The sequence below is a fragment of the Lepisma saccharinum genome, chromosome 19, assembly GCF_977018435.1.
Source record: "Lepisma saccharinum chromosome 19, izLepSacc3.1, whole genome shotgun sequence".
Taxonomy (NCBI): Eukaryota; Metazoa; Arthropoda; class Insecta; order Zygentoma; family Lepismatidae; genus Lepisma; species Lepisma saccharinum.
This window is the reverse complement of record NC_139247.1, coordinates 61,876,402-61,899,646: the sequence shown is the minus strand read 5'-3', so window position 1 is coordinate 61,899,646 and position 23,245 is coordinate 61,876,402. Positions and strand designations below refer to the sequence as shown.

Here is a 23,245-nt window from a genome sequence, read left to right as displayed (position 1 = left end):
AAATCACTTTTTACATTTCACACAGTTTATTCTGTTTTGTTATTAAGTTTACATACCTTGTATAGAAAAAGCTTAAGTGTTCTGGGGGAATTTTGGTCATAAAGTTCATGTTGTTTGACGTCTCATATCAAACTCTACTTTTTGGAATTTTGAAAACTTTGGAACCATTTATTGTTTTGATTAAATGGTAAAATAACCTGGTAGCCTACTGCATTTTATGCTCAGTTTTTATCGATATGTGGCAGTTTTCAACAGTGATGAATTCAAGGGGTGGCGCGAGGGTATCCACTTCGGAAATTTAGCCCCCCCCGAAAATTTCAATAGCTTGGCAGAGCATTCAGACCAAGGGCGTATCCAGGGGGTGGGTCCAAGGGGTCCGCACTCACCCCCCAAATTCCTTTATTTTTTTGTGGATTCTGAAAATAACATCCACTAAGGTTTATTTTAACTGGTACAGTAAATGAAGTTCATGTATTTTTTTAATAATACATGCAGAGCTGAAATACTAAAAATAAATACATTGCATTATCTACCAGACATTAACAAAATAAACTATTGTCAACGTGTGAAACTCGATTTCTAGAAAAACATGATTCACTTCATATTTTTGTTAAATTTCTTCAACCTTGTCAGTTAAGCAGAGCTGTCTGAGTGAACCATCCCAAGCAAGTGATCATCTAGCCGCAGTTGAAAAGAGGACTTTCTGAATTGTACCCCTTATCTGAGAAAAGTTTTTTCAGATTTATTGAACGGTTGTCAAAGTATTTAGAGCCCTCATCACAATTTTGCCTCTGGTTTTTCTTAGCCAATATACATCACAGAACTGCTTCAGAGACTTCGGAAGATTCAGATAAAGAGTTCAGTGAAATATTTCCTACTTCTTTTGAAAAGTGCAAACAAACATTCAATTCTGAAATTACGATTCGAAGAATAACAAGACGCAATAATAATAATTAAAATAGTAAAAAACGAGATAACTATCATCGTATTATTATAGAGGGGGGCACACCATTGGCCTTGGAGGATGGACAGCTCTGGCTGGACCCCGCCCAAATATTATTTCTGGATACGCCCCTGATTCAGACAATAGTTAAGAAATTTGGCAACCTTGTTGACTTTCGTTTTCTTTCATTCGTTTTAATTGAATCTGGAACGTACTTTTCCTGACTTATTTTATACCTAATTACACTTAATTTAATTTTACTACGTATCAAAGGCAAGGAACATTACAAAAATATTAGTATTATAATTTGATGACTTTCATATTCCTCCCTGTGAAGTTTGGTGTTCCCCCGGAGGACAGTGGCTGGATTCAACACTGGTTTTCAATTCAGTTTTGCGTTAGAATCAGTGATGTGCGTCTACGCGTAAACAACGATAGTCTACATTCTACACGTAGACTATTTTATACACGTAGATTAGGTAATCTATGTAAACAACATGGCGAAAGGTGATAAATTAGCAAAGGGCGCCGTGGAATTAAAAGAAAATTATACTGCGTATCAGTTGCTGGTGTGTGAAGAGAACTTTTCATACTCTTTCTTCCAAATTCGAACAATTTCTCACCTAGGAAGAAACCTAATATAGGAAATATTCTAGTGTTTTATGGAAAAAAAACACTCTTGCCTCACGACCGCCATCTGTTGTTTTTTGCATACTATTTATCTTCTTCCATAGTTGATGATAAAAGATAAGAGAAATTGTGTTGTAAATAGGATTCTTTTCATTTCGTTATGAACCAATATAGTTGAAAATGTCACTTTCCTTTCGTAAAAGCCTTGAAAATTAATTTTAATGCAATTTAGATTGTCTACGTAGTCTATGTAAACTACAATCCAATGTAATCTACGCGTAGATTACGTGTAGACAACGCATGTAGACGTAAACTTATAGTCTACGGCACATCACTGGTTAGAATACAAACTAACTGAACTATATTTACCGTAGTAACAATGAAAATTGCAAGCTTTCCTCTGAGTTTTACTTGAAATAAATTAAGTCAAACGTTCCAAGTGTGTGTATACAAAACATCCATACATAGGCGCCGACTCCATAGAGCTTGGGGGGGGGGCGGGCTCGAGCCCCCCACCCAATGTTAACGATGTAGGTGCAGAGCCCCAAAATAATTTTGTTTAAGAAGATCTAATGTATTATTTTGCTTCTCTTGTAAAGTTTACTCTGAATTGTGCCACATGAACTTAACTTTAAATACACATTTGAAATGTTCTAGACCATCAACTTTGAGGGCTGAGACCGCTAAACCATCAACTTTGGAGGGGCTATGACCAGAGACAGCAAAACATGACTTATTACTATATACTAAGTATATCATTATGAGTATTGTTAACATTTTTACTAAAAAGAGTTTCAAAAGACGATGTACATGAACTAGGGAAGTGGATGGGATTTCGGGCTACAAATGGCTCTCACATGACATTCAGAACGAGATCATTGATATATTAGAGAGATCGGTTTTGCGCTCCTTGGTAGCAGATATTAAAAGTCGGGAATATTTTGCTATTACGGTTGACGAAACTTGTGACATATCCATCCGTGAACAATTGACATTCTGCATTTGAACTGTGAATGAAAATTTTGATATTTTTGAGGAATTCATGGGCTTTTACGAGATTCAGAACACTGAGGTCAAAACTTTAAAAAAGGGAGGGAGTGAGTGAGTCATTAATTAATTTATTTCAGTGATCAGAGCCCGCCCCCCAATAATTTTGACAAGTTGGCGCCCCTGCATCCATAGCTGTTTTCAAAGGAGAGCTCAACAACAAGTATGTGAAATGATGCTTTTTAGAAGAAAGTTTTTTTTCTTAAATCAACGCTTAACCTAACTTAATATTTGATTTAATATGTCTATCCAGTTCACGAGTGGGTGGATAAAAAGCAAGGCTGTCGTCCCGTCGTGGTCCAGCTGGACACTGCACAAAGCAAGATCGAGGTTCGTTCGCAGTCCGGAGACCTGCTTCGAGCCAAGGATCTTGGGCAGTCAAAGGAGATGGACATTTTCATCGTCAATGATGGCATACATCTGCTACTGAGGACTAAAAACGATTATGATATGGTAAGTGTTGCCTAATTCTTTCATAAAATTTGAGATATTAACATGAAAATACCATTGAAATACGTCATAGTTTGCATGGGCGTCGCCAGACATTTTTGCAGGGGTTTGGGTCAAGCCATTGATAAAAGTCGAATAGTAGAAATAATAATAACTATACTAAATATCGTTACAGTTATGAATATTTTTACACAATAATAGATATTAGAAACTAATAAAAATAAGCAAATTTTTTTCTAAATTTATGTTTATTATTTATTACATAAAACGGAAGACTTTGCCCAGAAGAGTGAATATCCAGAACAACTATTTTCCATTCTTTTTAAAGTTTCATATAGTTAGTGTACCGAAATGCACAGTTATTGTATTTTTTCATTAACTTTTGCACGTCTCGTTCAAGAAAATGCTTGAAAAGTTAGAGGGGAAATTTTAGTCAAAGTTTAGTATAATTTTTGGAATTTTGAAAACTGTGGAATCATTTATTCTTTGGATTTAATAGTAGAGTAATAATAATAATAATAAAATAACCTGGTTCCTGTATTTCTCACTCATTTTTTCCATCTGATACATTTTTGACTTTGATTATTCTGTTAAAATATTAAATAAATTAACTATATTTATGTTATTAATAATAAAAATAATACGCTTTATGCTCTTTGTAACTTGGAATGATCGATGTCAATTTACAGGGGGTGAACCCGTTCGACCCCAACTCCCGACGTCCATGATAGTTTGATTTATTTTATATTATTTATTGCAGAAATATGTTAGCCGAGACTGGTTTTGCAATTCAAAGTGAAATCTGAACCACTGAATACTTCCATAGGGAACCTAACAAGAGTATTCCTGAATACAAAACAATAACCACTGCACTATTGGGAACATCTGTATTTCTTTCTTGTTTTTTTGGGGGGGAGGGGCATGTGACGCGCATGATGTTTATAACACATCACTTTCTGCCGACGTTTTTTTATTTAGTGCCAGCACGTAGGTAGCACTCAGGAGAAGCTGATGGGGCTACAGAAATTTTGAGAATATCAAAATTTTCAAATGAAAGCTGTAAGGAACTTGGGAAGTAATTACCTATTTTAATAATATTATTCATATACATATTAATCTTAACCTATTCATTAGAAACTTTACTACTAGTACTGACACTTGGTTCACACCCCGAAATATAATTCTAGATACGTGCCTGCCAGTGGCGTGTTCAATGGGGGTTGTTGGAGAGCATTACTCCTTCGGCCTGACATTCCGAAAAAACAACGTCAAATGCTGAAAAATGTCGCAAAATACTAAAAACTAATAAAAGAGAAGAATTAACTCTCTATTGAAAAACACGCACTCACCACTGTACAGTGTGAAACGGTCGATGTACATGACAAGTCTGGAATATATACAGGGTCTGTATTTTTTTAAAAAAAAATATGCTGCTCTCTGAAGATGAATTTTGCTTTCAGCTTCTGAAATTCGACACCCTGTTTCTGAGGGAATCGTTTCTGCAAGCAGTGGAGGAATTTGCGAAGAACGTCAGGGCTACCAGAGAAAGGATCAACATCACTCTGAAGGCGGTTCTCAGCCAAGCGGTGACCAAGACAGACAGGCAGAAGAGACTGGAGATGTTTTTCAGGGTCGTTTTCTCCCAGGTGAGCATTGCACCTATACTCTGTCGTAAGATTATGTGGAGCAACGCCACGCATAACGGTAGGGAAGGGGAGAAATCGAGTTGGCGAAGCAAATCATTCAGCGCTGTTGCAAACGACTGGTAGCTTCAATCGTGTTTTACCCTCCATGCAATTACTTTCCCTCTCACGCGTTCATTGGTCGAGCCGTCTCTACGCAGATGACTTGATTTCGTTCGTTTGCTCCACAGACTTTTTAAACGGAGTATAGAGGTTTTTTAAAGCATTTTGGAATTACAATTTTATTAATCAACTTTTATGTGTAAAACTCCAAATTACCCTCACGGGTTAAGTCCTTGGACAAATAACAACTTTTAATATTTTAAATTAGTTCATATATATATAAATATGGTTTGGGTACTACAATTTTCAAAATTGCTAACCCGTCAATTTCAACGAATAGAAGTTCGACACCCGGTAGAGGCATATAGTGGTTCGAATCCCACTTGAAACTGTAGGTCCAGTCCCGATTAGCCTTACTATGCATAAAGTGGCCTTAACACACCAACTCAATCAATCAATCAACAAATATAACTTTAAGGGATAACAATAACATAACTCTTATATAGGCTCTGTCCGAAAGGTACAAAGTACAGACTTGTAGTATGGTCTTGGCGGAAGTGACGTCACCTAGTACAGTTCGAAAGCGCCAAGAACAGAAGTACGAAAGTGCACAGCTCGCAGTGCAGATGGTTGGTGACTAGGTTACGTGGTTTCCTCACGCGTTGTTCATTTGTTTAAAATCACGGAGGTAGAAAGCCAGCGACACAGGTAGATATACGTTATGGGCCATCAAGTTGTTGGTTATAGTTCTTCTAATGTGTAGAAATGTATGTGTACGAACATTTGAAAATGCTATGTGATTTCTATGGTGAAAAATAAGTGTTTAAAACGCGACGAAAACAACGAGTACTCTGTTTTATCTACTGATCGTATTTGGCGCTGCAGTCGAAGTGCAATTCGAAAGACGTGTACTTCCAGTCCACGACTTGAAGACCGCACTCCAAGACCATTCTCGGAGGATGCTCGCTTCAAGTACGGTCTTTCACCTTTCGGACACGGCCTGATATTTTGCCAAAATACATATTTGAGGACTTATCATTGCTAGGAAGTATAATAGTCATTGCAGTAACCAGTTTCACAAGAAATACATAAAGTCGTGTGCATTTGTTATTTTATTTTTCAGCGCCGTTTTTCTCCCACGTTTTTCTAATCGCGACGATGAGGATGAATGATTGTATGATGAAATTGATCAAGGGACACTCACAAACAATATTTATGCCCACGCCGGGATTTAAATCTGGGAACTTCGGTGGCGAAATCGCTCTTAACGTGCTCACTTAATGTGAAAAGAGTCTGTCATAACGAAAGGCATAAATACAGGATTTCATGTATGGTTTGGTAAAAATACTTTTTCTCTAACTATATAACTCTCTAGCCTTCTTAAACCTGAAGGTTCATTGCTGCAGCAACACAGACATTCCATCTGTCCCTATCTTGAGCAAGATCTATATACTCTTTTCCATCCTTACCGATTTCCTTTAGGTCCATCTCAACCTTGTCCCTCCATCTTCGTCTTGGCCTTCCTACAGGTCTCTTACCATCAGGTTTCCCAACAAGAATCCTGTAAACTCCTCTTTCCTCTCCCATTCGTACCACATGGCCTGTCCATCCTAAGTCTTCTTGATTTAATTATTCTAATAATGTCTGGACATGAATACTTTTTCTCTAACTTTTTTACTAAATAAATATTAATAGATGGTTGATTTGAGAGGTTAGTGATAATTTACTCTAACGTTCCTGCTTAGGCCCTGAAAATCCCACACTCGGAGGACGAGATTATTAATCTCGACGCCAGGGCTGCAAGAGAGGTCATCTACACGGAGCTAACACTGAACGAGTTTGCGGAGGCCATGAGTATGCGCCCCGAATCGGAATTCGTTGTCAAGGTAAGATCCAGTGTTTGGAAGTAAGTTACTTTTTTTCGGGATTTTAACTTTAACTTACTTTTAAAAGTAGTAGCTGTAACTGTAACAGATTTATTTTTTTTGCTTCGATTGCCTTATTTAGTTTATTTTACGTCGCTTTTCTGCCACTTGTGGCTAATCGCGACGATGGGGATGAATGCTGATAAGGTGAGAGGGATGAAGGGACAATTACAAACATATATGGGCAACACAACACGAGCCCTTTAGAGGCTGTGAATCCAGACACCAGACTACGTGGAGGAGGGTTGATATTTGGGTGCCTTACGAAATAGTCTCCCCTTACACCCCAGTTGCTTATTTTTAACAATAGAAGTAACATTTACAGTTACTTTACGACACCTAAAATATTAACTTGAAAATTTGTAACCTGGGTAACAGATAAGTTTGGCAATTCTGTCTACAACGATATGTCATCTCTGGATGCTAAGGTGAAAGGAATTCGAGGAATCGCCTAAGGCAACGAATCTAGACTTCGTTGCAGGCTAAATGTAAAACATCACATTTTATTGCAATTCGCCATTTCTGATTGGTGGATTGCTGCATTTTTTAGGACATGATATTCAAGTTATTAAGAATTCATTGCCGAATGGAGTGAATCTAGTTGATATTGGAATGGAGTTAACTTTAAGCATTGAATATTGTATTTACTTTTCTAATAAAAAGTGTTGATTTATGAGTGAATGAGCTTCCTTCTTTATGTACATACACGCGATTATACCGGGTACATGTTACATATCAAATACCTCATTTATAAACTTATATACAATAATAAATGCAGATATATTTTTAAAGAATTTTAACAAGTACTATATTTATCTTACCAATATATTAATATCATTAAAGATTTATCATTTCTGGGTGCTCCTTTTTTTAATTGTATGTTTTCGATTCCTTCGAATGAAAGCAAAATTGTGTATTAAACAGGCATGTTATTTTATTCGCCACTCTCTGTTGTAGTAATAGCAATGTTGTTTCCTTATTCCAGATGTTTAACTTGATTGACAAGGACAAAAATGGATTTATATCATTCCGAGAATTTTTGGATATGCTCGTTATTTTTGCCAAGGGTAAGAAGAAAATTCTCGTATTCATTTATTTATTGTATTTGGATTACCTTGAATTGCGAATTTCGAGACATCTTAATTACTAAACGATTGGGTACTTTGGGCAGGAATTATAGTCTTGTTACACTTGAAATTATATCTCAAGTTTTGCCTAGTCTTTTAGATTCAATCGACTTTCAAAGACGTATTGCTATTAGCAAGATATCCATCCTTACTGTTCGACATCTTTCGATATTGCTTATATTCTTTATAACAATTTACATATCTTCTTCTCCAGGAACCGCTGAGGATAAAGCTAAATTGATGTTTGATATGTACGACATCAATGGACTGAAGAAACTAACTAGAGATGATTTCATACACATGATAAAGTGAGTATATTAAAGTAACGAGAATACTAAAATGAGAAATACTAGTAAGCATATACACACATTATAATATCGCTTCTAAATCTATTGAATAAATATGAATATGAGAAAGTGAGATATTGAGGTTTAGAAGCTGTTTATACACTGAAATGTACGCAAAATATAAACTTATAAACTTACAATAATGTACCAACACATGTATGTGGTGTCCGGTAAAAATGGCAAAGGAAAAAATGGCAACGGAAAAAATGGCCAAGTAAAAATGGCAAACGGAAAAAATGGCAAAGGGAAAAAATGGCAAAAGGAAAAAATGGCAACGGAAAAAATGGCAAACGGAAAAAATGGCAAAAGTGAGAATGGCGAAAGTAAAAATGCCGACAAGAAGAAACAAAAAGCAAATGATAAATAATTGATATAATTAATTCACATGTAAATTGTAAAGAGTATTCATCAGGTTCTTAAGAATGCAATACCTGATACGTGTGAAATTAAGTTATGATAATTTATACACTATATTACCGAATAAGGTTACCAATCCTAATAAAATGTTCGTGGTACAGTTCGAAATCAATCTTACATGATTGCATGAACATAACAAAGTATCAGAATACGACTACTACAGACTTATCCTTCTTCCTTTTTAGAATGCGAACGACTGCATGTACCCACAAAGGCAAAAGTCATAGGCATGTATTCTGAAACTTTCACTTGGTTTACAGCAACAATTCTTATTTATTCTACATATCCAGTGGTTGCGTTTGGTTTCCAAAACTAGGGAAATGTAAATAATTGTTATAAGCAAATCATATGTAATTCGGAAGGAAGAAAAACATTGATGCAGTATGTAACAAAAATAGTATATATTCACCATAGGTTTCGTCACTTTACAATTATTTAACTAACAATATGTATCACCATTGATTTCGTCACTTTACATGCATTGCAACTTTAGATTATGTGAAACTCCTCGTAAGAAATCCTCCAATGTTCTTTTGTTAGCACTGTAATCAATGCACAAATTTCGCAGTCTGTGTTGCATGTCGGTATATATTCTCCTGGTTTTCTTCTTTGGCAGTTGTCCTCTCTCAGCCTGCAGAATAACCGCCTTCACTGCTGCATTTTCTTGTTGGATGCACCTGATTAGCTTCCACACTGTAGGATGCTTGTAGCCCACCAAATGCGAAAACTTATTGTTCCATCCCTCGCAGATGTTATTTGTACGAGGGTTGTTTGTTAGCGTTGCCTCGTGAGTGTTCCAAGTATGAGGAGGGAAGCGTGGAGGGACGCTTCTGAGCCTCAACGAGTTGTCAACATGTGTTCCAACTCGTCTGAAACTTCCCGATACATAAGTCGCGTCAAAGTAGTCTACCAGTTCTTCGGCCTCAGAAGGAGCAATTTCTTTAAGGTACTTCAAGCCGGAGATCACATCTGGACATGGCAAAAAAGCCAGAGAATCAATTTGACAACAAAATAAAGAAAACTGCTCGTTCTCTTTATACATGGTCGAGAGCCCAAGTTCTTGTATTTTTCGCCAAGTACTCTGTCGCAAATGAAAGAAACACCCATTTATGGCAACACTATGTCCAAACTTGTTGTGCACTGCATTGTGAACTGCAATTTCGAAATCACAGACAACGCTCACTGGGGAGAGATGGCAACCGAAGCTCTGACACTTGCTCAGTAAAGCCTGCAAAGAGAAAATAGTTGTCCTGTAAATTCCCTTTCAATATTGTATTTGCTATTAAATTAATAAAATCAAGAAAAAACATTTGCGATTTTTTTAAAAAAGAAACATAACAGAGATTTTATGTTTTAATCAAGAACATATTTTAAACAAAAAGAGCAAATTAATAAACTTTTTGAACATAATGCCAAGAAGACATATTTTCGATAGAAAAATGATTAATAAGGAATCTGGTAATCATCTAAGAAAGGACTGTGTTCCTAGTCATAAAGTAAACTCTTGACTAACTTCTGAACTACATTAAAATGGAATGAATGTTTACCTCAAATAGCTCCTCGTAAGTTGCCTGTGTTTTATTTTGCAGTAGTGCGTAGACAACAGAAACAGAACTCTCTCCCAATGGAACCAGTATAACATACAGTTGGCTGAACAGTCGTGGTGCAACGGCGAAATTTCCATCCATGAACCAAGTGTCGGATTTTGAAAGAAGCTCCAGACATTCCCTCGTACCAAATATTAGGATCCGACTTTCAGAGTCAGCACCATTATCGTAGATGAGAAATTGTTCATTGCTTCCTCCGCTCGTCAATTTCCACTCCTCTGAAAGAACAGAAGAAAATACGTTAAATCTCTGACTTTATATTCTAACAGACAAACAATGCATAAATAAATATACTCAGAAAACAGGCAAGCTTGAAGTATATTGAAAATGTCCAAAATCAAGTAGATTCGATGCAGATATGAAATTACTACATAAGGTCATAAATGGAAACGTAAGATGCAGCATACCACTCCACGAACTGTCCCTTAGAGTGCCTAGACATAACACACGGAGCAAGGAAACTTGGAAATTACAATAAATAAATAAATGAAATGTTCTCTTACCGTCCAAAATCAAATCTTCTAGTGTTCTTGGATCACTTGGATTGCACGGACGTTGATTTCTCATAGTACGTTTACAGGTATCTTCGCGAGGTAGTCGTGCACGAACACAATCTTCTTGCCCTTGAAGAATCTCTGCATATATTTGCGATGGTACGCCGTCCGTGAGTTTAGCTCGATTCTTCATATCATTACGACACTTCGCTATCTTTACAGCATCGTAATCAGGTGGATGCGTATGGTCATAGGAACACACAGGATTTTGTTTATATGAATTTGTTTTTAAAATTCCTCGACACTTGAATTTGTTCCTGTCAGCACACCTCCACCTTATAACATTCTTCAGATCAGACTGTTTTGTATACGCGTATCCTAGGAAGAAGAGCTTCTCACCACCTTTCTGCGATCTAACAATATCCATTTCGAAGAAGTAAACAAGTTCGTCTCCCTGAGCTGAACGAGTGACACAAATTAGTGCTGGGGGTAGATAAGGGTTGGGGTGAAGTCATACTTGTATTAAACACGTGTGATTGGTCAGCAGGTGCGCGCAAGATGCAAACTTGTTTTCAGTCAAAATTAAAACACCTGCTATGCTACCCTCCAAGTTTCATTTCACATGCTTGAAATTATTCACAAAGGTCACCTTTCATTAACATGTGATTTTATAGTAATTTTATAGGAGCCGCAAGTTCTACCACTTTAAAGAATGAAGAATTTAAACGGTATAATAATAATTTCTGGGAACATCAAATACAATTTATCTCTTCAAAGACAGTGCTAAGACATAAAAATTATATTATATTTAATTACAAATGATGCAACGCTAGACATAATTTTTCAATTTTCACATAAAATCAGAATATATTGCATTTCCCATTTCTATTCTTGCCATTTCTACCGTTGCCATTTTTTCCATTGCCATTTTTTCCTTTTGCCATTTTTTCCCTTTGCCATTTTTTCCGCTTGCCATTTTCACTTTGCCATTTTTTCCGTTGCCATTTTTTCCTTTGCCATTTTTACCTAAATTCCATGTATGTTTAAGAACGATTCAGTATATCTTGAAAACTATCAGCATATTTACCTCAATGCTCACGTTAGTTCTCGTTGACCTTGAACGCCATCTTGTGTATATTTGTGTTCTAGCTTCTATGACGGAAAAGTAGTAGATTATTTTTGTAATTTGCACTGGAGTGGTTGGAACACTGTTGAACCCTTCTTTGTATTTTGGCATGTGTATTTGAATGCGTTTATCGTGTTTCAGTTTGAACTTAAGTAGCCTTACAGTCAACTCTGGACTTAGTGAACTCGGTTGTAGTGAACATTCGGGTATAGTGAACCTATATCATTAGTGCCGACGCAAATGTATTACAAATTTCGTTTATAGCGAATCTTCAACTTTGGTTTTAATGAACCTGGCTAACCAGATGTCCATGAAAACATTATCATTGTTAGCATCATAAGTACAGTACAGTACTTCAAAGCAAACATTTTTGTATTGAAGACTTGAAGAAACAGGTTTGTCTGTTTTGGTAGCACGCAACTCGACTGAAATAGAATAGGGTGCAGGTGGGTGAGAGATCGAGAGGGTGCTGTTGTGACTCATGGTGATGAAACACGTGTTTGAGGGGAGGAACAGCCTGTCGCTGTCTGCCCTGTGGTCACGAGTTAAGTAGAACTAAAACGTTTTGAAATGTGAACGTTTGATACAGTATTTTGTTTCACTAATAGATTCTATGTCAATCAAACTAATTCTGCCTTAGGTCTGCAACTTCCTGTGTCACTACTAACCTCAATTCGGGTTGAGGGAAGGAATTTCGCTTTTCGTGAACTTCGGATATAGTGAACCAATTATCTGAATCCGTAAGCGGTTTATTATAACAAACGGGACTATTACTGCATAAGTGACGTATGCGAGTTAACAGTATTACATATATCTTTTTATTTTCGTAGGTCTTTGATGGAAACTGTGAATGCAGACGTCGACGAGAGTCAACTAGAAAGTGCTATCAATTCTATGATGGAGTCAGCAGGACTAGCTCGTGCTGTAAGTTCTTGTAATAGTGATCTCATATAATGTTGCACTGTTCGCTTCCATTATTTCTAGCTTCATCATTTACCCTAAAGACCCGTACTGATATATTCATACGTCCAGGGCGCAAAGGCACTATCATTCCACAGCAAACTGTTGACCGTCTAGCCGTTAAAATAGCTGCAATAATTTGAATTTCGTTGCAACAATAGAAGCTTACATTTCACCAACCTTGCCGTTCTACATGTGTCCATGGTTGAGTTTCAATTAAATGGAATGTTATATTATATATTACTAGTAGCAGTTATCAAAACGGACGATCATTTAAATTCGTTAATTATTTTTACCTTTAACCTTAGTATAAGGTATGCCCAAATGAAAAGGAGACTACGGTTATATCCAAAGAATATTACATTATAGAATATTTGCATTACATAATATGTGAATTAAAATTAATGTATAACATGATACCTACACATAATTGCCATTGACATCGATGCACTGATCCCAGTGCGTAGGAAGGGAGTGGATGGCTTCAGTGTAGAAACTCCTGGGTTGCTTACGGAGCCAGTTTTCCACGGTGTTCTGCCTTCCTTGTTACAGGTGAACCGTTGACCTTTCAGTGATTGTTTTAAGGGGCCGAAGATATGGGAGTCACATACGGAGGATGTGTGAGGACTTCCCATTGAAATGTTCTCAGCTGGTTGAGGGTCTTCTTGGCCACATGTGGCTTAGCGTTGTCCTGGAGCAGCACTATCCCCTTCGAAAGCTTACCTCTGAGCTTGTTTTTGATGGCCTGTTTAAGCCTCAACAACGTGTTGCAGTGCCGTTCGGAATTCACTCTTTCACCCCGTTCCAGCCAGTCGATGAGTACAGGTCCTTCATCGTCGAAAAATAAACTGAGCATCACTTTTCCGGCCCTCATGACAGAGTGAGCTTTTTTTGGACGTGGGGAGTCGGGATGGCGCCACTCCATGCTCATCCGTTTGGAAGCAGGGTCGAAATGGTGACACCAAGTTTCATCATATGCCACAACCTTGGTGATGAAATCCGTACCTTGCTCCGCGTACAGCAAAAGATGGGGCAAGCACACACCCATTCTCTCCACCTTCTGCGTCGCTGACAGATGATTGGGCACCCATTGTGCACAAACTTTGCCATAACTCAGCTTCTTGTGGATTATTTATTGCACAGTTCCTTTGCTTATCGACAGTTCAGCAGCAATTTCACGTGTGGTGATCCGACGATTCTGACGAACGAGATTATCCACAGCAGCAATCGTGGCAGGGTTAATGACAACGTCCTTGGTGCTTTCGCGTCCCGCCTTATAACGCTGACACCAACGGAATATGGTGCAACGTGCAAGACACTGCTCTCCGTAAACGTCCTTCATCCTGCGATACATTTGTGAAGCATGCTCGCCTTCTGCGCGAAGAAATTGGATTACAGCTCTCTGCGCTGATCTGGAGGAATCCATAATGCACCCGCCCACGCAAAACATCTCTCGCCAACTGAGGAAACAGTAGGAGAAGACGTTCGCTACACCTGCAAACTGGGACAAACACCGCGCCATCTATCGGCAAACATATTTACCTTCTTCGATTAGATACAACGCCGCTACAGCAAACGTCTCCTTCTCATTTGGGCATACCTTATATTACGAAAAGTTAGAAAAATTACGGTACACGTTAAATTAAAATGAATGAAAGAAAGTGAAAGTCAACATGATTGCCAAATTTCTTAGCTTTTATCCGAATGCTCTGCCAGGTTATTGAAATTTTCGAGGGGGGAATTTCCGGAGGGGATTTCCCCACCCCGGAAAACCCCCTGAATTCATCACAGTCCGCTACGGACAGTAGAGAAGGACTGTACATGTGTGTGTGCGTGTGTGAGAGAGAAGATGAAATACAAATGTAACCAATGCAAAATCATATAATACAAAACCATAGCCGCTAAGGATTTCAATCATTTCTCGGCAGGAAATTGTACCTGCAGCTGATACAAATGTGTCCATGAGTTTGAAGTGTTGTGATTTACTTTGTAGTGTTTTTCCGACGATGCAAAAAACCGCATCGGTTTATTTTGCGTTGCATCTCTCTTCTAGGAGGAAATGCGCTTGGAAGACTTCCAAAGGCTGTTGCTCGACTACAGGGACAAGCTTGGATACGCTCAGCTCAACTTCTCGGGGGTGCCAACGAAACAGGGGTTGGCACAGAAAGTCACGGTGGGGAAGAGGGTGTCTTTCCTCGAGAGAGCCAGGGAAACGGCCTTCAGCATTTACAGGTAAGAAGTCCATCAATGAATTTGTCTCGGGAGTCTGTGCTGCGCCTCCCCCGTGGCGCAGTGGTAGCGTCGTCGCCTTGTAATCAAGGGGTCCCGGGTTCGATACCCGGTGGAGGCACATACTGGTTCGGATCCCACTTTAAACTGTAGGTCCAGTCCCGATTAGCCTTACTGTGCATAAACTGGACTTAAAACATCAAATCATCATCATCGAGTGTCTGTGGAGCAAGCGAACGAAAATAAGTCCTCTGCGCAAGTAGCGACTCAAAAGGGGTCGACCAATGAATGCTTGAGAGGATAAAACACGGCTGCAGCTACCAGCTTTTTTTTCAGCAGCTCGCATTGCTTCGCTCCGCCCACTTGCTTTCTCCTCCCCTTCTTTACTGCTATGTGCAGTCTTGCTCCAGTCTCTTGGAACAGACTGTAGCCGCGAGGAAAATTGAGCTTGTTTCAGTGGCATAAAGCAGGCCTAAAAAGATATTAAACTAAATTAAGCAGTATTGTCCGTAAGTATATTATTTTATACTTTCATACAAGGAATCTTGATGAATGTAATATTTCTAATAATTTTTGTCAGATATTCAAAGGATTCTTTAAAGAATATAGTCTATGTTCTATGATTACTGTTCACCTACTTAAGATTTTCTTTATACTTAATGCCACTGGCACAGTCTTTTCTTCCCCATAAAATTCCTCAAAATGTGCAGGTACACATATTTACATATAAAATATTGTTTATGTCAATTTTGTGGAGAGTGATGTTAGTTGGAGGCACTCGGTAAACTTCAATGTTGCAGGCCTACGTGGCTCTGGCGTCTGGACTCTGGACTCACAGTCAGTGTAATCCTCTGTAAGGTTGCGTATTGTCCTGTTTTTGCCCTTATACCGGGTGTACACAAATTAATATCGGAGTTTTAAACTTGTATATTTTCTATACTATATACGTTACAAATATGAACCATATATGAAATGAAAATGTAACTCACCAAGTTTTGATTCTACGCATGCGCAAAATTTGTTTCCTAACTCTGCCGCTTGGCGGAGCCATTCGTAAAGATGGCGACTCCCGAGCGTATCTTTTTGTGTGTTGGAACTCGCAAGGTATATTTCAGTTGTCACAGTTCAACGGGCGTATCGGTGAAGATTAGCACGCGACCCCCCCCCCCCCGTCTGTGTGTTCACTTTTCCACTTAGATGAAATGTGGATTCATCTCTGAAAATCACAAGACTAAGAAAATCGTTATCTTCTTGATTAAGAATTTGTGTTCAGAAGTTCCTAAGAGCCAAATGATGTGCAGGCTTTAGGGCATGTAACAGCTGCAGACGGTACGGTCTCATTTGGAGTCTTTTCCTTAACACTTTCCACACTGTCATTGTTGGCATTGCTAGTTCTTGACTCGCCCGCCGCACAGATTTTCTAGGACTGCGAGTGACGCTTTCCACCTTCTCGCCTCATACACGCGGCCATCTGGAACTTTCTCCTTTACACAAGCATCCTGTCATCTTAGACTGGTTATACCACCTACGAATGTTGTTGTCAGACGTCCATACCTTCTCCGATATGCCCGTTGAACTGTAACAACTGAATTACACCTCGCGAGTTCCAACACACTAAATGACTTACGTTAGGGAGTCGCCATCTTTACGAATGGCTCCGCCAAGCGGCAGAGTTAGGAAACAAATTCTGCGCATGCGTAGAATCGAAACTTGGTGAGTTACTCTTTCATTTCAAATATGGTTCATATTTGTAATGTGTATAGCATAGAAAATATACAAGTTAAAAACTCCGATATTCATTTGTGTACACCCTGCATGTGCTTCAGCTTTTAGCCTAGGTAAATATATTTTAGTTATGATAAGGGGCTTGATCTTGTATAATATGACGGGTGCCAATAGCCCAAGTGCTGACAAAGCCAAAATTTTCATTTCAATTTTAATTGGTGCTACTGCTTCATACTTTAGTTTCTTTTCTGTAACCATCTTCGTCATTTCTACCTTCCCTCACTTTTTCACTGGACACACTTTATACAACGCAGTATATTAATACGTGAGTATTCACAAACAAACCTGTTACTTAGCGACCACAGAATATAACCATTCTTTCAGGAAAATATTCCAATATAATCCTACACAATAAAAGTAAGAAGTTTACGAAAATAATTGTACATATCACAAGATTTTGCAAACGAATTTCGTTATGGTCATATCATACAGGGACAAATTATTTTCAAAGCAACACATGTAGATTCACATTGTGAAAAGGAACTTATATTGTAATGAAGAAATAATGTTAAATACGATAATTTGTTCCAGTCACCCGGAAGATGCTACAAACTATCACCGCCAGCTGCAACAGGAGATGAGCATTGATGATGAGCAAGCGATGAAGGTGAAGGAGCCTAAGAGATCCCCTACGTGTTGGCTGGCCATTGCAAGTTATGCGGAGAATTATGTGGCACATTTATTTTGGGTCACCCTGTACACGCTTGTACTGATTGGGATATTTGCCGAAAGAGCTTATTGTGAGTAATGTTGTACTCTTTCCGTAGAGCTAAAATAGACTGAAAGGTTCTTACCAAAGTTTGAAAGTATATTTATTATATGGTGTAATTTAGAGCGGCGATCAGGATGAATTTTAATGTGGAATAAGATAACCTTGCATAAAATATTTATTAATTTATTTATTTATTTCATGAAATTTCCAGGACAGCAGAAGCCATTTTAAACCGCAAATATATATGAGTAAAACAGAAGACTAATGTTAAAAACAAGAGGACCATGATTAAACAGGGCCCCGTTTGACAATAATGATAGTTAATGTTAGAAAATGTAATACAGAAGAGTAAATATTGCAAATATTACAGATAATCAGAATCCACAGGAAGAAATTTAAAATAGAGGAAAAATTAATATGTGTGAGCCCTGTTTGAGCTTGCATATATATACTTCAAGAAACATTGTGTACCAAGTCTATACTACAGTATGCACATAATTATTACTCTTATGGCATAAACATGGAATGTATTGCATGCAATTTGGAAATATTTCTGTATTTGAAATTATTAAAATTGGAATTTGGAAACTTTTTTTTTAGCTATAATTGGAATTTTTGTGTAAAAGTTCCAATTCCTTTGCATACAATTAGTAATTTTTTTGCATAAAGTTTTAAAAACAATGATTACTTGAAATTTTTACTTGTTTGTTAGTACAATTCATGACAAATGCATCATGTTCAGATGTGTATGAAAGTGAAATCAGAGAAGAATGAATTTAATCAACGAATTAATGTTGCAGATATCAGACAGCCATTACTCATAATTCCATGTGTGTTTTTTGGCCTTTGTCAAGATTCAGGTTTACAGGTCGTTGCATTTTTGTACCTAGGTATATAATTTTGTAATGGTAACGCCAAAGTTCATCATACTTCTTTATGTCGAGCTATTCTTTAATACATCAATAGTTGAGTTTTTGTATTGTTCGTGCGTGTTTCTGCTGATGCACTTAGACATTTCTTCTGAGCTACAGATCTATGAATTTTTTTCGTTTCAATTGATGCACTTACGTTTTTGTGTGTGGAATTCTGCTGAATTGAAATACTTGTACTTAAAAACTAACTCACACAAAGTCAACGATATTAAAAAATTACACAATAAATAAGTAACTTTATAATTACTTCCAGATTACTCCGTGGAAAGGGAACACTCAGGTCTTCGCAGGATCGCAGGATACGGTGTGACCGTCACTCGCGGGGCTGCCTCGGCAATGATGTTCACCTATTCCACGCTGTTGGTGACCATGTGCAGAAATCTCATAACACGGTTAAGGGAGACGTTCCTCCATAGATTCATTCCTTTTGATTCTTTCATCAACATGCACAAGTACATCGCAATATGGGCTTTGGTATTTACAAGTAAGTTTACTATTCACGAATCAGTCATGCTTTTTTCAGTGTTTGGAAAGTTACTTTCTGTTATAGTTCAAAAAGTGAGTTACTGGTACAGTTACTATAAATTGAAAACTAACTGTAAGTTACCCCTACAGTTCATGGACGTCCTGAAAGGGGGGGGCAGGGGCTACGATCCCACCCCCTAGAAAGTGAATGTCGACCTAATAATTATATATTTCACACATAATTTCATTTGTCTCATTAATTTATGTTAATTATTATAAATGCGATGAAGGAACATGATAGTTTCAGACTGAAATAGTGTTTTTGACGGGGCTTTACTATTATGGGGGAGAATATACCTCCTTTCCCCCCCCCGGAAAAAAAAATACCTTGCATACCCCTCCCTGGAAAAATCCTCCGGATGTTCATGCTGCAGTTATTTGTGGTGGAAATTTCCTTGCAAACAAATTGCACACAACAGATTAGGTTCCAAAACTAGGGGGAAAAGTGCCAAAACTGAGGGGGGGGGGGCAAGATCAATTTACTTTGTAGATAAGGTTTAGCATAGAGCGGGAGCAAAAGTGGCAAAAAGTGAAGGGCAACTGCCCCCCCCTCGCCCCCCTAATTACCGCCACTGCACACAATCAATGATCATTAATTGCGATTAAGTATATGAAGACTTACATTTGTTTTATTTATGTTTCTGGTACCCAAGTCTTCTTATATTTATAGTATTACAACAAATAAGAAATGAAAAGCAACAAAACACACCAGTGTTCGAGTGCAATTAGAAATGAATTGCAAGAAATCGTGGATGTTCTCAATTTAGCATGCAACGCAGCCTAGCTTCCTTTCCCTAGGCGATTTTACGAAAATCTTTTCACGTTAGCTGCCTGTTGAACATGCAGTTGAAAGCAGAGTTACCAAATTTAGATTTAGATTTAAGTGTCGTTAGAAGCAGTCAAATACTGCTTTTTATGACTGAATTTTGTTATTTAGCTTCACTTTTTTGCCACTTTTGGTTAATCGCGACGATTCGAACCCAGGTTCACCAGCGTTGTAGCGCGTTGTGCTCACCACTCAGCCACGGAGGTCGGTTCCTTTTTCATATTAAACAGATTAATTATCTTGACTTCCAGAGTAGTCGAATGGACAACTTTCTCGACGATGATGCAAGATGTTCTCAGTTCGATTCTCCATGAGTATTCATTGTTGGCAATGCATTTCATTTGTCTAATCACAAAAATGAGCGCACAGGTATTAAAATAAAAGAAAGACGAAATTGAGCGTGTCTAATGTAAAACATAAGACAGAATGTCAGTTGGCAGTGGCGGTGATTAGGGGGAGGGGATAAGGGGGGCAGTTACTCACGCAGTTTTGGCATTGCCCGCAAATATCGCTAGTGTAAACAACCCATTATATTTCAAAGGTAAAATAAAAGATCTGCTGTTAATGGAACAATGGCAGAGTCGGGGCACATACTGAAGGTATCAAGTCACTCACTATAAGGAATTGTATTATTGTATTATTGTATTATTATTACTATTGTCTTTTGTATTTCTAGTTACACTTTTTTTTGTATCCAACTAATTCCTATGTATTTTTTCTTTCTTCATTTTTTATTATTATTATTATTATTATTATTATTATTTTACGTTTAGCTTACTGCTCCATACGCAGTTTATATCATCTCATACGTATTCTCACATTGACAAGGGTTAGGTGGCAGAGCAACCCTTGGCTGAACCTTGCTCGCTGAATAAAGAACATTTATTATTATTATTATTATTATTATTATTATTATTATTATTATTATCCCATTTCTAGTATCGATATATTTTTATGTGTCAAAACCGTTTAATATTTAAGAATTATTTTATTGACGTGGTGCAATTTAAGATAGAATTATTTATTATTGTTATTATTATTATTATTTCAGTAATGCACACGATTGGACATGCCTTCAATTTCTACCACATATCCACTCAGACTTCGAATGATTTGACTTGTCTTTTCAGAAATTTCTTCCATTCGTAAGTATAGTGTATCAATGTTTTACTTCTATATTCAACCCAGCAGACTATAAACAAAGATTACTTGAACATTGTCTGTGCTCGCATTCGTAGTGTATGTAAGGCTTCTCTGATAGCGTGGTGGTTGTAATATGAGGCTCAGGGTTGATTGTCGGTGGAAATCTCGCGGTTCACGAAAGTTGAGAACATAGGCGCCGACTCCATGGGGCTTGGGGGGCTCGAGCCCCCCAATGTTAACGATGTGAGGGCTGAGCCCCCCAAATAATTTTGCTTAAGAGGATCTAATGTATTATTTTGCTTCTCTTGTAAAGTTTACTCTGAATTGTGCCACATGAACTTAACTTTAAATACACATTTGAAATTTTCTAGACCATCAACTTTGGGGGCTGAAACCGCTAAACCATCAACTTTGGGGAGGCTATGACCAGAGACAGCAAAACGCATAATTTATTACTAGTATATACTAAGTATGTAATTATGAGTATTGTTAAAATTTTTACTAAAAAAGAGTTTCAAAAGAAGATGTGCATGAACTGGGAGAGAGGATGGGACGTTCGGGCTACAAATGGCTCTCACATAACATTCAGAACGAGATCATTGATATATTATAGAGATCTGTTTTGCGCTCCGTGGTAGCAGATATTAAAAGTCGGGAATATTTTGCTATTATGGTTGACGAAACTTGTGACATGTCCATCCGTGAAGAATTTACATTTTGCATTCGAACTGTAAATAAAAATTTTAATATTTTTGAGGAATTCATGGGCTTTTACGATATTCCGAACACTGAGGCCAAAACTTATAAAAGGGAGGTAGTGAGTCATTCATTAATTTAGTTCAGTGATCAGAGCCCCCCCCCCCAATAATTTTGAAAAGTCGGCGCCCCTGGTTGAGAACCATGATCTATCGCGCCATGCGAGAAAAAAACAAACAAGATTATCAGTCTTTTTTGTACAATTGTAACTATTGAAAAGTTATGAAAATTTGTACTCAGATATGCTTGTTTATATATTTTTTTTAAACTTCGAGTTCTTATGGCAGAACGACGTTTTATATGCAATTATACTATATCAAGTATGTTTATTTACTTAAACTTGCTTGACTTAAATTAACAAAATTACGATTAATATAATTAAGGTTGTGTTTTGTTTTGAGTCTACTAATATGCATAGATAGGCTTATTGGGACTGGACCTACAGTTTAAAAAGGGATCCCAACCACTTTGTACCTCCGTTCCTTTGTTCCAAAACCAGAACCTCTTAAGTACAAGGCGACGACGATACCACCACGCCATTGACGAGGCACCGAAATTAAGTATTAGCATTTTTCTACCTACAAAACCTAATGTACTAGTTCATAAAACAGCAAATAATAAACAAATATGTGTCCTATATTTTTAAAATACATACAGTAGTTGGATAGTTTTTAAAGAGTCCGCCATACATTTTTCATAGCATGAAATAATTTACAAGTAAATGTTCTAAGATGTATTTATATTATATTGCCCTCCTGGATGGAATGGGGGTAGCATTCTGATAGGTTTTTAAGGTCCTTCCAGGTGAGTGCTGCAATGGTACCTTAAACGAATGCCACGGGCGTTTTATTCTAGTTCCTTATCTTCCACCTTTCCAAATCTCGGCTCACCTTACAAATATTAATAAACAGTAACATTGCTTCTCTTTATTTTTCTGCAGGACACACGAAATTCCAAAATTCCACTACTGGTGTTGGCAAACTATCACAGGAGTGACCGGCATCTTGCTAGTGATCCTCACAGCCTTCATATACATATTTGCCATACAGTTCGCAAGGACGCGGCTCTACAACTGGTTTTGGTTCGCTCACAACCTGTACCCCATATTCTACCTCTTCATGATCCTTCACGGGGCAGGAAGGCTTATTCAGGTAATAATGGTCTATTTGTTCGATTAATATAATCTATCAGCGATGAGACCGCGCGTCATTGTGGTACGAAATTGAGTCCTTTTGTTCCCGACAGGCTCTTGGACAGCATGGTGGAACCTGGAACGTTAACTTAAGTGTAAACAAGAGCTTTGTTCCTGGGTAAGGGTAGATTGTGTTAGCGTGGCACCAGTAGCTTATGCAGAATTTTATTTTGGGATTGAACTTGGATCCTAATTTATCCATATTGGAGAAGTGGTTAAAATTTGCCCTGTTGCCTCCCATATATCTATAACTATATATATATATATATATATGTATGTATGCATGTATGTGTGTGTGTGTATGTATATATATATATATATATATAT

General features: G+C 37.6%; 1 protein-coding gene across 1 annotated transcript in view; it reads left to right on the top strand.

The window, feature by feature from the left end:
* Positions 1 to 23,245, top strand: part of LOC146002892 (dual oxidase 2-like) — a 108,791-nt gene that overhangs the window by 76,770 nt on the left and 8,776 nt on the right. Inside the window, exons 16-26 of the mRNA XM_083140975.1 lie at positions 2,874 to 3,073; positions 4,531 to 4,716; positions 6,561 to 6,701; positions 7,726 to 7,807; positions 8,082 to 8,175; positions 12,689 to 12,782; positions 14,872 to 15,050; positions 17,364 to 17,572; positions 18,730 to 18,960; positions 20,879 to 20,972; positions 22,667 to 22,877. Of these exons, the coding sequence (XP_082997101.1) occupies positions 2,874 to 3,073; positions 4,531 to 4,716; positions 6,561 to 6,701; positions 7,726 to 7,807; positions 8,082 to 8,175; positions 12,689 to 12,782; positions 14,872 to 15,050; positions 17,364 to 17,572; positions 18,730 to 18,960; positions 20,879 to 20,972; positions 22,667 to 22,877 (1,721 nt within the window). The remainder of the gene's footprint in view (positions 1 to 2,873; positions 3,074 to 4,530; positions 4,717 to 6,560; positions 6,702 to 7,725; positions 7,808 to 8,081; positions 8,176 to 12,688; positions 12,783 to 14,871; positions 15,051 to 17,363; positions 17,573 to 18,729; positions 18,961 to 20,878; positions 20,973 to 22,666; positions 22,878 to 23,245) is intronic.